The 16,879-nt window shown below is 44.6% G+C and overlaps 1 protein-coding gene across 19 annotated transcripts in view; it reads left to right on the top strand.

Moving 5' to 3' along the window:
* The window catches only part of SOX5 (SRY-box transcription factor 5), a 766,948-nt gene that overhangs the window by 625,230 nt on the left and 124,839 nt on the right, over window positions 1-16,879 (top strand). For 10 of the 19 annotated variants that reach the window (XM_083461132.1, XM_083461137.1, XM_083461148.1 and 7 more), the window contains one exon: window positions 13,520-13,640. In XM_083461132.1, the coding sequence (XP_083317258.1) occupies window positions 13,520-13,640 (121 nt within the window). Of the gene's footprint in view, window positions 1-13,516; window positions 13,641-16,879 lie in introns of all 19 variants that reach the window. The other 9 variants (XM_083461144.1, XM_083461142.1, XM_083461143.1 and 6 more) reach the window with 1 other exon arrangement.

The raw sequence follows: 16,879 nt of genomic DNA, 5'->3' as shown, positions 1-16,879 counted from the left end.
ACTGTTCCCAGCACAATAATTGTGTGATTACAGCATTTATGTTGCTGGCCAAAAGGAACAGTCATTAGGTTTGGAAGACTTACCAAAACCACAGGCACAAAAAAAAATAAAAAATGCAAATTGCATGTAAATTATCCTCTAATACCTATAGCGGCTTAGAAATGGAGCTAGAAGTGAAATAGCTATGTATTTAAAGACTGGCAATCTGGAGGAGGAGGAAGAAGAAGAAAAATGGCTGTATATTCCAAGAACTATTTCAGTTTCCGGAAGAAAATATCAATATCAAAAGAGACTTAACTTTAATTATGCTGTGTTTTCCGAGCTTTTGCCTATGCTGCTACAGGTTTTTGAGAAAGAGAGAGACCCCTTCCATTGCATACCAATCAGATATTGTCTCAGAGTTCTAAAGGAGAATTCACTCCCGATTTCTGGACTGAGCCAAATTCAGAGCGAACTACTGGAAAGAAGATGCAGGATACAAGCGTTCGAAAAGATTGCCAAAATAAAATAAAAACCATCCGGTAATAAGGCTTTTTTTGTTTTGTTTTTGTTTTGTTTTAAGAAGGATAATAATGTTCCTTGTAACAAAGATGATTTCCTTCACCAGCACTGCTTGGAAAAGGCTAGCAAACAAACTCTTTGTCAATTGTTTCCTTTGTGCTTTTGTTCTGTTGCTATTGCCAGCAGGGACTAAAGGAGGAGGACGAGGAGGAGGAGGAGGAGGAGAAAAGAAGCACCAGGAATAATAGGCCAAACAGGGTTCAAGGCAGTCCCTAATTTTTGAGCTTGCAATTAAAGGCATAAAGGTTATGAAATGCATTTGAAGTTTTCTGCTACTATAAAAGACTGTGTTCTGTTTTAAAAAGAGATCCAGTCACCTATATATATCTGATGGGACAGCGGTTCCACACAACATTGTCCTTGTTTAATCCTGAGTCTGCAAATATAGAGCAGATATAAATGTGGGGTTGTTGTTGTTTTTTATGCAGCCCCCTCTCAACAATGTTCTAGTTGTATTCCTTACAACAGCTTTGTTGGGTAAAGGTAAAGGGACCCCTGACCATTAGGTCCAGTCGTGGCTGACTCTGGGGTGTGACGCTGATCTCGCTTTATTGGCCGAGGGAGCCGGCATACAGCTTCCGGGTCATGGGGCCAGCATGACTAAGCTGCTTCTGGCGAACCAGAGCAGCACGCGGAAACGCCGTTTACCTTCCTGCCGGAGCGGTACCTATTTATCTACTTGCACTTTGATGTGCTTTCAAACTGCTAGGTTGGCAGGAGCAGGGACCGAGCAACGGGAGCTCACCCCATCGCGGGGATTCGAACCGCCGACCTTCTGATCGGCAAGTCCTAGGCTCTGTGGTTTAACCCACAGCGCCACCCGTGGGTCAGTGTTATTATCTGCACATTCCACATGCAGGACAATGAAGCTGAGGGACAGTCAATTGACTCAGGCTGCAGTAGGGAGTCCATTCGTTCCTAGTACTTACATGCAGCCTTTCAGAGCAAAGTCCTCTCAATTGGTTTCATACAGATGCTGGATCATTTAGCTTCATAAACTTAGCAGAGCCTCTCACCCGGAGCAGTACCTGGTAAGGTATTGCCCCAGGTCTGGCCAAATGCCAGATATGGAACCAAAATGGGCTGATCTGGGCCAATGCCATATTTGGTCAGATCCAGTTGAGACTGCCCTGGAATGCCCTTGCTCAGAATGGGTCAACCTAGAACAATTCAGGGCAGGGGCACCATCTTGTGGGGACCAAGCTACATTGCCCACCCCAATAATTTTTGGGGAGCAAGGCCCCCAATGTTCCAGAAAATCAGAGGGTGGAAGAGGCGGAGCACAGGGCCAACCATGGAGTTGAGTGCAGCGCAGCTTCCATGGCTGGTTCCCGATGTGGCGACACAACATCACACATGTGTTGTGCGTGTTGTGCACATGACGGCACTCACACACTGCACGCAACTGCCCCACCCTAAGCTGTGGAGCAAGTTTGCACCTCCGATCTGGGGCTGTCAAAAGAGGGCAGCCTGATGGTGAAGAGAGTGGGGAGAAGGAGATCCACAGGTACCCTCCTTGAATTTCCTCCTCCTTCCTCCCTTCCTGACCACATGTTTAACTGGTCCTTCGGAGTAAAGCCGCAGATAGCATGAGGCAGAGAGTGAACATTGCGACAGCAGCCTTCCTCCTCTTCTGACTGTTCTCTTTTGCTTTCTAAAACCGAGCAGTTGACCATGAAACTAAGTGCTCTTATAGAAACAAAGCACTCTTAAAGAGCAGTCAACCTAGCAGAGGTGGCTATCGGATGCAAGCCTGAACAGCTGAACAGAGTCCCTGGGTAGCAATTAGAGGCTTTCTAGTACCAGGAGTAATTAATGCATTACACACACACACACACACACACACACACACACACACACGAGTAGAGGATATTGTTGCCACTGCTTCTGCTTTTCCTTTCTGTTTGTCCACTAGTTAACAGTGAATTAAAAGAAAAATCGTATGGGAGCAATAATGCTCAATATAAAAATAATTACAAAATGTGTCATCCTGAGGAAAGGATGGTACGAAGCTGTTGTTACAACTAAAGTTGTGAAAAATGATGCTGTTGCATGCCAATCATGCATTCAGTCTTGTTGGAATTAAATTAGATGGTCTATTGCTAGATTTAAGGCATTAGTCTTAAAGGGGATAAGTTTTCAACATTTTCTTTCCCTTTGAGCGACAGGCTATGCAAAACGTGGTTTACCATGCTATTATCTGACATTTGCCTGGCTGAAGTACAGCCTACTTTACAAAGCTGAGCGTCACTTCTAATGCTCCACCAACTTTTGCACATGCAAAACACTACCAAGCCTTAGGTTACGTAAATAGAATCCAACTTTTGCATCTTGCCGCACTGACCACTGCCATGTGGCCCTTAGAACTTTGTTCATGCATGAATGTGGCCTTCAGGGTGAAAAAGGTGAGTGCAGAGCAGGGGTTTCTAAAAGGTGGTCTATGGTCCACCAATGGTTCTCAAACTTTGGTTGCCTGCCGTGAGAAATGGGTTGCTGGAAGAGATAGACTTTTGGATTGATCCATCTGGGACCTTCTCAGGCAAATGATCCTAAGTTGTGGGTTGGAATTAAAAGAAGATCTTAGGTCTGAAGATGTTTAAACAGCCAGCATAGTCAGAAACTGAGAAGAGCTTTCCAATACGGAGGCAGCCACCACAGAGATTTGCTGAAACAGCCCTGGGGTGGCAGATCTTCTGTGTGTGCCAACCTTGAAGCCCAACGAGAGATCAAGGCAGGAATCTCGTGAACTACACTCAGCACAGCAAAGGATTTATGTGTGTGAGTGTGCATGGTGCACTTGTTTTTGGCATGCCTTCCTTTGAACGTCAACTTTCTGTGCCATTCCCAAACCTGCTTTCCAGAGACCCTGGACTTTGAAATTAGTTTGCTTTGCTGCACTGGTGATGCTGGTGTATGCTCTTTGAGAAACCTAAATCCCACTTGGAAACACAGAGCTGGCTCTTTGGCTCCTAACCCAACTACAGAACTCAAGCGCCGATGTTTCATAAAAGATTAAAATCTGCTCTGCCTCCAAGATAAAGTTAGTTGAGTGTGTTTTTCTTGATAGATGGATGGATATCACTTAAAGTGAAATGACTCGACTTAGACTTTTCTTTGTGTTTGTGCCAATACATCATGCAAAAACAGTGCTAACATTGAATTGCTGCCCACTGCGTACTATTAGATAACCTCTCGTTCTTGCCCACCCGCCTACACGTTAATTAAAGCAAACACTGCTATAACTACTTGTCAAGAAAATGGGGGGGGGGAGAGAAAAGATACTGGAAGGAAAGGAAAACATTTTAAAATAATAATAATGATAATGCAACAAGAACAACAACAGAACAACAATATTAGGATTCTTTCCAAAGGATCTTATAATGTTATAGACTGGAAATAAAGAATAAGACTTGTTACTTAAAACAACATGAGGGGGGTGGCATCAGCTGAAAGATAAATGATAGGCAAAAAGCTATGAACATGAAATGATAATTTGCAGGGTAAAGTTTGAATCACTAAGTTGACTCTGCTGTCAGTATCAATGAAATCAGTCTGATGAGCTGATGTGCAGGTGGGGAAAAGAACTGCCATGCAAAACTCGTGGGTTAAATTTGAGGGGGGGGGGGTTCTGTAGAAAAGAAGTCCGCTCGCCTTTTTCAGTGGGTGGTGCTGCAGCCAGGCATCTGGGCCCCTGCAGTGATCTGGCGTGAGGGCGGGGTGTAGACGCCCCCCTCGTCCCATCCAGGCCGGTCACCAGCACTGGGTGGGGCTATGCCCAGTGAGGCCTCGCTGGCCAATCAGCACCAGTAGGGAGCGTGGCTGTGGGAAATTTAACCATGGCACAGCTGGAGGGGCTCTCCTCTCTTGCCCTTTTGCCGGATCTCATTAAGGGTATCCTGTTAAAGGGATCCAGGGGTGTGGAGCCTAGGACATGGGCTAGGGCCATGCCATGACCCCAATGGGAAACCCTCGGGTGCCCCTATCTGATATAAATCATAGGGCTCCCCCTATTGGTGGCTTATCCTTATGGACTCCCTGCAGATGGGCGGGAGTTCAGATATAGCCTGGCTTCACCTAATGCCTAAGCCAAACCGCTCACATCTGTAACCAATAAAGCTGTGGCCTATTTGAACCCATAAACCAAAATACTCGTGTCCATGTGTTTATTAATCACTAGGGAACTGCGGGTCGCGGGGCTTTGGCACGCAAATACATTCGATTCAGATTTAGGTTTCGCAAGGAGCGCCTATTTAATTGGTTAGACTCCACCTGAAATAGTCATTGCTTCTCCCAAGGAATCCTTGGAAGGGTAGTGTGTTAAGGATGCTAAGAGCTGCTGCAAGACCCCTGCTTCCTTCATTGAGCCAATGTTGGTGCCCGGCTATTTTGTGCCCTAGGCAAGGCTAACCACTTGCATGCACACGCACTCAAAAACTTGCTAACTTCAGTTTTCAAAAACAGATGCCTTGTAGTCATAGAAATCACTAAAAAATGATTGCCAAGTACTTGCTGTTACACTGTGTATTATTTGTTTATTTAGCATTACCTGGCGTTTCTAGAAGGTAGAATGGAAATTCTTTGGTTTTCCGAAAGCAATTCATGTGCTTCTCCATTAAAAGTAGACTTGCCAAGCTAAGAGTTGTCTAATCACTAAAATAAATCTAGGTTTGAATTCCTCACACCCAAAGACATATTTTTAAAACCCCTCACTTAAGAAATATGCAAAAACCAAGTTTCACCCTCTAAAATGACATGCCCTAATGCCAGGAGTTGAGCCTGCGATCTTCCAAATGCAAATCATATGTTCTGCCACTGAGCTATGGGCCTTCCCTATAAAGGATTGGCAGTCAGTTTACTTGTTTTAAGAACTGTGGGAAGTAATCCATGCAGCTCAGTGATAGCCAAACTTGGCCCTCCAGCTGTTTTGGGACTACAACTCCCATCATCCCTAGCTAACAGGACCAGTGGTCAGGGATGGTGGGAACTGTAGTCCCAAAACAGCTGGAGGGCCAAGTTTGTCCATCACTGATGTAGCTGGTCCGATGGAGGAACTTGGCAGCTGCCTTTTGTATTAAAGTTTCCAGGAAGCTTTTAGAGACAGCCCCACATAGAACTCAATGGAAGCCACTTGCTTATAGAGGAAGAGGTTAAACCAACCTTCAATTCCAGTAGGGATTCCCATATTTGGGAATGCAATAGGAGGCAGCGTGCCGCTTTAAACATAAAAAAGCATTATTTTTATTTCTCCCCAGAGATGTGGATGAGCATTCTGATCTTTCAGCAGCCCCCCGTTGTAAATAATGTATTTATCACATCAATGCCAAAATCTTCCCGGCATCTTTAAGAACCGAAACAATGTTCCACAGAGCATTAGGCGGCCTTTCCAGCTCGGGAAATTATCCGGCACATTCTCCGTTGAAAAGCAGAAAGCGCCCACCATCGAGCAATCTCACACCTGTTTTCCTTTCCCTGACAAATGTTTCATTGACTCTCTTACCACTGCGGTGCTCCGCAAAGCCCGCAGCTTATCAGTCGCTGCATTAAACAAGCATCTGGAAGCTGTATGTTCCATCATACGCTGTGCGGGAACATCAGTTATTAATGAAACGATCACAGATTTTTCTCCCACCTCCACTTCCGAATAAACGTTTCGGAGGAATTCTTCCGTAGTATTAATAGCTACACATTTGGGAGCAAATTCCTCCTATCCGTCTCTGTGTTATATTAAACTGTGCGGCAGAGCCGTGTTCATCTTTTAGAGCGAAAGACCCTTTCAGTAGACTTCTCCATTAGGGCAAATGGGTCATTGTCCTCCCAGTGCTCTCAGCCAGCCCCTGCTTGTCTGCCTTCTTATTTGCAACCCATCTGGGGGTGTCAGCTGCCTCCTCCTTAGTCTCAGTGTTGCCCTTGCAGAACTCAGTAGAGTGGAAGATGGGAACTTAGCTAGAAATAATGGGCTCCACCTGTCATTGACTCCTGCTCCATTAGCTCCACCCAATGTTGGTCTATCAGCCTTCTACTCTTCCCATCCCAAGGGGCACCGTCCACCACTAGACCCTTTCCATCATTAGGGTTTAGAATGATTGGGAATTTGCTGATACCTGTTCTCCCTCGGGGGGGGGCACCATCAAGAGTCCACCTGTGTCTGTTGCAACTTGTAACCACTAGGGAGGGACAAATAGGTCTAGATCAAGGGTGGCCAACGCCCAAGAGACTGTGATCTACTCACAGAGTTAAAAACTGGCAGTGATCTGGGGGGTTCAGGTAAAAGTTGAAGAGCTTTTTTAGGGAGGAAAAGGGCCCATTTTGGGGGGGGTGGTTCAGGTCAAAGTTGAAGAGCTTTTTTAGGGAGGAAGAGGGCCCATTTTGGGGGGGTTCAGGTCAAAGTTGAAGAGGTTTTTTTAGGGAGGAGGAAAGCCCCATTTTGGGGGAGTGAAGGGCAAAAATGATGAGCTTTTTTTAAGGGAAGCCAAGGTTGTTGAGCTTCTGGGGGGGGTGGCAGTGATCTACCCATGATCTACCGCAAATGTCCAGTAATCTACCGGTAGATCACGATCTACCTGTTGGGCATGCCTGGTCTAGGTAAATGGCTTTTGCATGCATTCACCAATAATCGGGAAATACTAATTCTGCTTGCAACTCTAGCTGTATTGTGTGTGTCATAGAATCATAGAAGTGTAGAGCTGGAAGGTATCTCCAAGGGTCATCAAATCTGACCCCCTGCAATGCAGGAATCTCAACTAGAGCATCCTTGACAGATGGCCATCCAACCTCTACTTAAAAACCTCCAAGGAAGGAGAGTCCATCAGCTTTTGAGGGAGTCTGTTGTATTTGCTTCTCATGGACCCTGGATTACCTGATACGAGTCTGGGGCTGGTGAAATAACACGTGACGTGATGGGCAAAGACTGAAACTCAAATGGCTTCTGTGGGGATCTTATCCAAAAATTTCAGTGTGCTACTTCCACTGATGCCTCTGGATACCAGCTGCAGGTGAGCAGAGTGCTGTTATGCTCATGTTCAGTTTGCAGGCTTCCCACAAGCATCTGGTTGGCCACTGTGAGAACAGGATGCTGGACTAGGTGAGATATTAACCTGATCCAGCAGGTCTCTTGTTATGAGAGTCAGCTGCATGCACGCCAAGGATTCATACTCAATTTATTGGCCCTCATCCAGTCCACCTCTGCATTAAGACACTTGCCCAGGGCTTCCACTGCCTCTCCCTGTTCAAATGTTATGGAGAAGTAGAGCTGTGTGTCATCAGCATAACAATGGAACTGCCCTCCAAGACACCTGATGACTCTTCCCAGTGGATGGTTGTTTGGTTGTTAGAGACAAAATAGCACCTGGTGGAACCAGGTAGATAATTACCAGGGAGTAACTATCCACCGTGGGTGGCGCTGTGGGTTAAACCACAGAGCCTAGGACTTGCTGATCAGAAGGTCAGCGGTTTGAATCCCCACGACGGGGTGAGCTCCTGTTGCTCAGTCTCAGCTCCTGCCAACCTAGCAGTTCGAAAGCACGTCAAAGTGCAAGTAGATAAATAGGTACCACTCTGGCGGGAAGGTAAACGGCGTTTCCATGCACTGCTCTGGTTCGCCAGAAGCGGCTTAGTCAGTCATGCTGGCCACATGACCCGGAAGCTGCACGCCGGCTCCCTCGGCCAATAAAGCGAGATGAGCGCTGCAACCCCAGAGTCGTCCACGACTGGACCTAATGGTCAGGGGTCCCTTTACCTTTACCTTTAACTATCCACCAATTCTGCTCTTTGGACTGAACCATGTAGGTAGGAATGAAAGTGTAGTTTTTGCCTTCAGTACCCATACCACAGTTGATCCAGGAGCCACTAAGAGTTTGCGTAATTGTAAGAGGGTCACACTCCTACTCAATACTGGTCATCCTTCAGGGTGACCAAGGCTGATCCACTAGCCAGGTCTCAACCCAGACTGAGGTGGATCCAGCTAATCTGTTTCATTCACCCTCTCCTCCACCTTTGTCATCCCCTTCCCCCAGAATAGGGTATTGGCAACTCTCCAGTGAGTGCTACACTCCATTGGGTCCAAGCTGGGCTTTTTAAGGAGTGGCCACATATATGCCAAGATTTGCATCTATCTCTGATTGGAAGTTCTTAGTGATCCTAAAGAAACTCTTAAATCTAGGATCCACAAGTCAGTAGATCTGTTTGAGAGGTGAGGGGGAGAAAAGGAATTGGGTGTATACATAATTCTGTATAAACATATCTGAAAAATATGTTGTTTTAGCTAAAAAGGGGGGGGATCTAGGTTTTTTGCGTTTGTCGTTTTCCACATCTGTAACCTAGCAACAAGTAAACAAACCCGGCTGAAAGCTCTACCTCCTCCCCTGCGAAAAAAATAAATACAGCATTTAGGACAAAATCAGCCGGCTTCTGCATTTAGTTCACATTTCATCCTCCTGTAATATTTTGATAAAAATAAAATTACCTGGGCACTTATTTACTTTAGAAAGGAAATGGAGCACAGGTATTAAAACTCTCTTTCTCCCTCGCCCTACATTCCAGATTGGAACAAAAATTACATTGTTTTGACTGAGTTATTTCGGTCTCTACGCAACCCATCCTCACCTTTCTGCTTTCCTTACCTCCATTACTCAGCTAAGTTTTGTCATCTGAAGCCAGGAGGCTTTTAATTTATTTATTTATTTCAAACCCTCCCCCCCCCTTTCTTCTTTTTTTTTGCATTTGTACCAGGAGGTGGAAATTCTGTATGAGAAAACGTGATGGTGCCTTTATTTATTTTTTATAAAATAAAAAACCTTGTTTTTCTAATGGCTTCCTTCCCAAACAGGGACACATGAGTACAGTGCGTTTGTTAGCGTATCCAGAAGTCACTTGAAATCGAGTGCTGACTTGTGTTACCTTGTGGGCTTGGCAGAGGCTGTGCATGAGATTGTGTGTGTGTCTGCATGTGTGTGTGTGTGTGTGTGTTGCTTTAGTTTATATTAGCCCTGGAGGCAGAGTTAACACTTGAAATGGGACAAGAGTATTTGCAGTCATCAGAGAACTTTCCAGTCGGCTTCAATAACATCACTCTGGGTTTTTTTCTCTTTTTTTGTAGGGGTTTTTTTTTTTTGGCAGCAAAGCCTTCAGTGGAACCATCTGTCTCTCTATTAGTGTTTTGAGTTCTGTTTTGAAGCTTCTTTGCTTGGCAAAGTCACTTTCATCCTTGGAACCTTTTTTTTTTTTTTTTAAGTTCCATGGCTCTCTGCCGAAGAATGCAATGCGAAAATTCCACTCGGCTGTTCATTTTTGTTTCTAAAAGGAGAATGGAGTTTCTTTGTGATTTTTAAAAAGAAAAACGAAATATCGATTGAAGGCAGGGATGGGATTATTCCAGGGCGTTAAAAATAATAATAAATTGTGGGGCGTGTGCGTTGTTTGTTAGCTGAATTAGAATAACAACAGGGGCACCAGTGGAAAAGGAGAAGTCGCTTGAGTTAGGAATTAGTGGTGGAATCTTCCTTTCTTGGTGCATGGGAAACAAAACAGTGCACTTCTCTGTGTGAGACCCAGTGCAGTGCAGTGCAGTCTGCGACCAGCAAGTGTTCTGCGGTAGTTGCACATTGTCGCTGCCCCAAACTCCTGAGGATGATGCTTGCTTCAGCTTCCCAAAGTGTGCCCTATGCACCAAACAATGCTTCCATGTAGAATTGTAGTGTTGCCAGTCAACCAGCCCGCCATGCCCTTTCCCAGGATACTCCATTACTTTCCAACACACAGGTCCCCGTACCACAAACCCAACATACCACTGGACCACTAAGGATGGTTAGGCCTCTTCCAACTCCATTTTTCCCCCCTCTTCATTTTCTTCCCTAAAGGCACTTCTGTATTTATGCAAACTTTTTGGGTTCCCCTGTGCTCACCCTCTCGGTTCACTATTAGAAGGGAGTAAATGGCAATTGAATCATAGAATTGTGGATCTGGAAGGGAGCACCAGGGTCATCTATTTCAACCCCCTGCAAAGTAGGAACCTTGGTCGAACGTGGGGCGCGAACCCACAACCCTGAGATTAATAAGAGTCTCACGCTCTACCAACTAAGCTATCCCCTATCTTCCTGTGTGGTGAGGAGCCAGCAGAGAGGTGGGGGGTGGCATTGCTGACCTGGCTTTCCAGTGCAAAATGTCACTGTTAGTTGCAGAGGGGAGGGATGCAAGGCAGCAGGGTGCTGGTGCAGCAGCAGGAATCTGTACTGCACTGAGTTCCTCTTTGCCCTCTCAGGAACTGACAGTAATGCCCAGTGTTGGGAGCCAGCCCAGGATTTCATCCCTGTCTGTGCCACCCCACCAGCCTCTACTGCTTTCATGTCAGGGTTGTGTTTATAATTGTGCAGTGCTGTGGCAGGTGAGTGAGGCACTTTGGGCTTCAGTGGAGCCACTCCACATGTGATCGTAGTAAGATTGTGCCTTGGTGGTCCAGAAGCCACTGATTCATTGGTCTGCATGAATTGTTTACTGATGCCCCCAGATACCAAGACCTTCAGCGAGCCTTCAGCCATTCTCAAGGCGGGTGGGGGAAACTTGCATGCTCAGCTGAACTCGTTAATAAAGGTTCACTACTTAGATAGTAGGGATGCGGGTGGCACTGTGGTCTAAACCACTGAGCCTTGGGCTTGCCGATCAGAAGGTCGGTGATTCGAGTCCCCGCAACGGGGTGAGCTTCCGTTGCTCAGTCCCAGCTCCTGCCAACCTAGCAGTTCGAAAGCACACTCCAAAGTGCAAGTAGATTAATAGGTACTGCTCTGGCGGGAAGGTGAATGGCGTTTCCGTGCACTACTCTGGTTTCAGTGTTCCGTTGCACCAGAAGCAGTTTAGTCAATCTGGCCACATGATCCGGAAAAACTGTCTGCAGACAAACGCCGGCTCCCTCAGCCTGTAAAGCGAGATGAGTGCTGCAACCCCAGAGTTGTCTGCGACTAGACTTAATTGTCAGAGGTCCTTTACCCTTTTTTTACTTAGATAATGTAAGATTAGGGATGGGGGAGAAATTTGGTTCAGTTCACATTTAAAAGTGGACCTAGTTTGTACTTTCTGGAACAATAGCGTGCATGAAAATGCAGTCGTGGTTCAAAATTTGCCCTTCTCCAAATTTTGCAAGACTGTTCTTCAGCCTCATAATTCTACCAACAATGCACATTCTAGTGGTGTAAAAAGCATAAGTTAGTGCAAATAACTTGCAAAATGCATTATATTAGAGGAAACTGCATTTCCAAAATGTGTATGTTAGGCAACAAAATGTCTATATTAGCTGAAATTTGCACTAAGAGGCAGGAAAATTTTCATGAAGACCTTTTTTTAATCGCAAAGTAATTTGGGAATCTGGAGAACTACATTTAAGATGGGGGAAATGGAAAACGAATAGAACCTGTTATTGTCAGATTTGCCCAATCCTACATTTGTGTGTGTGTGTGTGTGAGAGAGAGAGAGAGAGAGAGAGAGAGAGAGAGAGAGAGAGATTTTGTTTCAGGAAGACACCGCATACAGATCTTTGTGATGCTAGTGTTGCATACCTCTAACTCAGGATAAAATTTCATGCATCTGAAGAACTGAACAGTACTCCAAAAGGGTTTATCATGCCATAATAAATGTGATAGCCCTTAAGACGTTCTCTGCAACAGACAAACATTGTTTGCCCCTCCGGAGAATGCATTTCTTATTTATTTCCTAATAAATAAGTTCCACCTGAATGTGGACCTTCATTAACGCCAATTGAAAGACATGCCTCAGACTAATTTGGGGATATAAGTCCCATGATCTCCTGGTCATTGATATTCTATGCAACCAGCTACATTTCCTAGAGGCCAGCGGAGGTCCTGTCTTCTTCATAGCAATACACCAGACACTGGAGAAGGGAAAGAAAGAGAGAGAGAGAGAGAGAGAGAGAGAGAGAGAGAGAGAGAGAGACCTCAGTTCCATGCAGTGGTTTTCTGCTTGAGTATTGCCATGGCCAGAGATGTGGGGGAGTGTTTGATGGCTCATGGGGGCAGTGGCATATTTCCAAGCAACTCGGAAATGTGGGGAAGCAACATCTTATTTCAGAAGCAACCGGACATCAGATCTTCCCCACCTCTAGACTTTTTGCCAGCTGGGGGCATCCAAGTTGGAGTAGGACAATGTCATAATTGGCTGGTAGTCTGCATTTGTGGTGGGTCATCATTTCATATGACCCTGTAGCTCTGCAAATGAGCCTCTGAACCAGATCTTGTCACTGTTTGAGAGCTTCAGATTTCATCTAATGGAAGGGAGTGGGCAGTGAATTGTAATCTGTGAGGTCTGGAATGCAGAAAAGAACAGGCCCTGCTTCCTGCCTTCCTTATAGTTCCCATTCACATGCAGAAAGTTGTCTCTGTTACACAGTCATCCTGGTATTAGTAAGCCAATTAGCACATACAGAGCAATAAAAATTTACCGTATTATTATTATTATTATTATTATTATTATTATTATTATTATTATTATTATTTACAAGTGTTCGTTCCACATTTGCAAGGACTCAGTACTTCATTGTGGCAGTGGCTACTCATTGGAACTTCCTGCCCAATAATATTAGTCAGGTACCACAACTGCATTGGTTTTGCCAGCAGCTAAAAAAATTATAAATCAACAATCCTAAGTGTGCAAATTCAACATGTATTAAGATGGCTGATTTTATTTCTCTTTTAAAATGCAGTGTTAATGTGTTTCTAACGTTTCTTTTTGTCTGCATTTTGAAGGTATGCATTACGTTGTCCTTCATAAACCGCTTAGAGGTTTTTTATTATTATTATAAAGTGGTATACAAATTTTGCGAACTATAATAAATATTCAGTGCATAGACTGCTCTCTTTTGCACTGGATTCATTGTAGGCCACCACTGTCCTGTTGAAAATTTACCATTAAGGAGAACCCCGATTTCTGGTTTGATTTTCCTTCTCCTGTTCAGCAGGTCCAAGGTCAGCTGCCGCCATTAATGATTCCAGTATTCCCTCCAGACCAGCGGACTCTAGCAGCAGCAGCACAGCAGGGATTCCTCCTTCCTCCTGGTTTCAGCTACAAGGCAGGCTGCAGTAAGTCTAGTCAACTCCCCTCCCCTCCCCCCCCCCCCCGCTCGCTGGGGTGCAAGCAGAGGATTAATGTTTTAATGAGGCTGAGCAAGAGATGTTGTAGCATGATGGCCAAAAACGTGTCTTCTGAACCAGGAAGCTTCTGGCTCAACTGCCAGTTCAGAATTTCACACAGGGACCTCACCTCAGTCTCCATGTATTCAAGATCCTGTCTGCACAGGGCTCTGCATGGAGACACCCGAACAAACTCAGACTCCCCTGGTACATGATCTGTACCCTCCATTTCCCCCCCAGGTGTATACTCAGAGCCTATGCATGTTGAGATGAACCCATGTGTACAAAGCTTCTTTGCCAATGGGACCTCAAATGAGGTTGTGGGCGGGGCCAGAAGATGCAGACCTGCCTTAAATGAGCATTGGTGCAACACAAAGGTGTACAGTGGTACCTCAGGTTACATACGCTTCAGGTTACAGGCTCCGCTAACCCAGAAATAGTACCTCGGGTTAAGAACGTTGCTTCAGGATGAGAACAGAAATCATGCGGCAGCAGCCAGAGGCTCCATTAGCTAAAGTGGTGCTTCAGGTTAAGAACAGTTTCAGGTTAAGAACGGACCTCTGGAAAGAATTAAGTACGTAACCAGAGGTACCACTGTATTCAGTATGAATAGCAGCCTATCTTAGAGGACTGTTGCACAGATTGCTGTCGCACAGGTCTCCAGTTCAGTGCAAAACATTCCAAATTCATGCCAAGTGCAGTAAATTATGCCCCTTTCCAGGATACTCCATTGCTTTTTAACACACAGGTCCCTGTCTCACAAACTCAACATACCATTGGCCGCCATGCACAATTACTTCTCATCCACCCGCCTTTATTTTTTTTTTTGCCTCTTCATTTTCCTCCTCCTACAAAATTTCAGGTTCTTCTGAGCTTGGTTTGCTATTAGAGGGAGTAAATGGGGATGGAGGGGACCACGAGGGTCATCTAGTCATCACTGAAGGTGAGTGAGTAGCTTACTTGAGGCCACCGACTTGTGTGAGAGTGAGATTTGATCCAGGGATTTCCTGGTTCACAGTACCTGGTACTCTAGAGCAGCTCTGTCTTCCTAAGAATCAACATCTACTCTGCATCTTTAGTGATGATCAATTAAGCTGGTTTGGAGCCTCCCCCAATCTGATAATGTCATTTCCCTTAATTTAGTGCATTTTTATCTTATTTTCACGAACAGATTCAAATCTATTAATAATAAACCAAACAGAGGTTGTAGTCAAGCAGAAACGTATGGCCATGAAATATACCTAAGAATTATACACAAAAATAAATTATATGTTACAATGCAATAAAAAACTATTATTGATTAAACGTGGTCACTGATCAATGCACTTTTATGCACACTTTGCCCTGCTATGTACATCTTTGTAGAAACATTTTGGTTGGAGAACTGCATCACAAAATTACATTAAGTGCAAATAACAAGGGGCAACTTTGGTTACGGTTCACATATTGTTACGGAGAGTCCTAATTTGTCTTTAAAGGAGAATCAAACTGCATTCCTACCCCAGCCCTGTACTTGGGTCCTACAGAAAAATCTCTCTTCACCTTCACTGCAGGTAGGAAGAAGGATTTGCAGATACAGATACTTTTTAAAAAACGAAACACCTTCCATATATATATATATATATATATATATATATATATATATATATAAAATTTTAAAAAATCATCTGGAATTTTCTTGATAGTGACATTTGAGAGCATAAAACCCAAACAAACAGATCAGATACCTTTGAAACATACGTCTCTTATTGCCTAAAGCTGCCGTTGTTTGCAGTGCCTCTTTTCCACTCCAACCCCCCGAAGGAAGAAGAGGGATTGAGGGGTGGGGGGAGAGAGAGAGAGAGAGAGAGAGAGAGACTTAACACTGTGGTAGGGGAAATAAGATTTCCTTCTAAAACAGCCTGTTCCCTATTTAATGAAGAGGTTTAATTTGCCCTTTTTGCAAGCAACTTCCAAACAACATGCAAGTCCCATTAATCTCAACAGGAGTTCTGTGCATAGATCAAGGGTAGCATATGCCTCTCAATTTATGGGCTAACACAAAGCATGAGTATCTTTATAACAGTCTAAGGTTGAAAAAATGGAGCAGATTAATCCTTGAAGGCTTTTGCTTTCAATGGAGTGTGTTTGTGTGTGCATATGCACGCATTTGGACAATTTTATATAGAAACTTGTGTGCTCCTGTCATCATGGCACTGGCTGTTTTATTTTTTTTTAGAACGAGGGGGAAAGGGGAGAGCTCTGAAAAGTCTTCATTTCAGCAAAGAGATTTATCTTCATCGTGGATTTCATAAAAACTGGTTTCATTCATTTCCGCTTATCTAACTCTTCTGACATCAGCTTCCTATCTAGCTATCTGAAGCCCTCTTGTTCTGGGAGCTTCTGTCTTTGGACCTTCTGTTTGGCTTTATTATGTCCGCATCAGTGTATCATTGACTAACTCATGAATCCATCAATTGTTTTCTTTTTGTTAGCACAGTATTCGCTAAAGGAGCAGTTGAAATTCATTTCCAAGGCAAAAAAACAAAACAAAAAAAGGACTGTGCCGGTGATAAGTCTTTTCCAAAGTGTTAATCTTCAAGGTTGAATCCCCCCCCTCCCCGAACTTCCAAAATATAAATAGGTAGAACTGGAGCCTTCACCTAGGGACACAATTAAAGCAACACGAATTTGCAATGAATATTCTCCAGCTTGGGTTATTTATCTTGGGGGGGGGGGGTGTCACTGACAAACTCACACTTTGTCAGTGAAATGGGGATTGAGCTTTTAAACAAAACATTGTGCGAAGAGTGTTTTGCTTATTTATTTTCTTACATTTATATCCCATCTTCCTTCCTTCATAGCGCCCAGGGTGGAATGGATGTCAGCCGCCTTCAAACCATGTTGTTGTTGTTGTTTAGTCGTTTAGTCGTGTCCGACTCTTCATGACCCCATGGACCAGAGCACACCAGGCACTCCTGTCTTCCACTGCCTCCCGCAGTTTGGTCAAACTCATGCTGGTAGCTTTGAGAACACTGTCCAACCATCTCGGCCTCTGTCGTCCCCTTCTCCTTGTGCCCTCAATCTTTCCCAGGGAGTCTTCTCTTCTCATGAGGTGGCCAAAGTATTGGAGCCTCAGCTTCAGGATCTGTCCTTCCAATGAGCACTCAGGGCTGATTTCCTTCAGAATGGATAGGTTTGATCTTCTT

Source organism: Podarcis liolepis (genome assembly GCF_965112155.1).
Source record: "Podarcis liolepis genome assembly, chromosome: 10".
In the NCBI taxonomy this organism is placed as follows: domain Eukaryota; kingdom Metazoa; phylum Chordata; class Lepidosauria; order Squamata; family Lacertidae; genus Podarcis; species Podarcis liolepis.
This window is presented reverse-complemented; position numbering and strand designations above follow the sequence as displayed.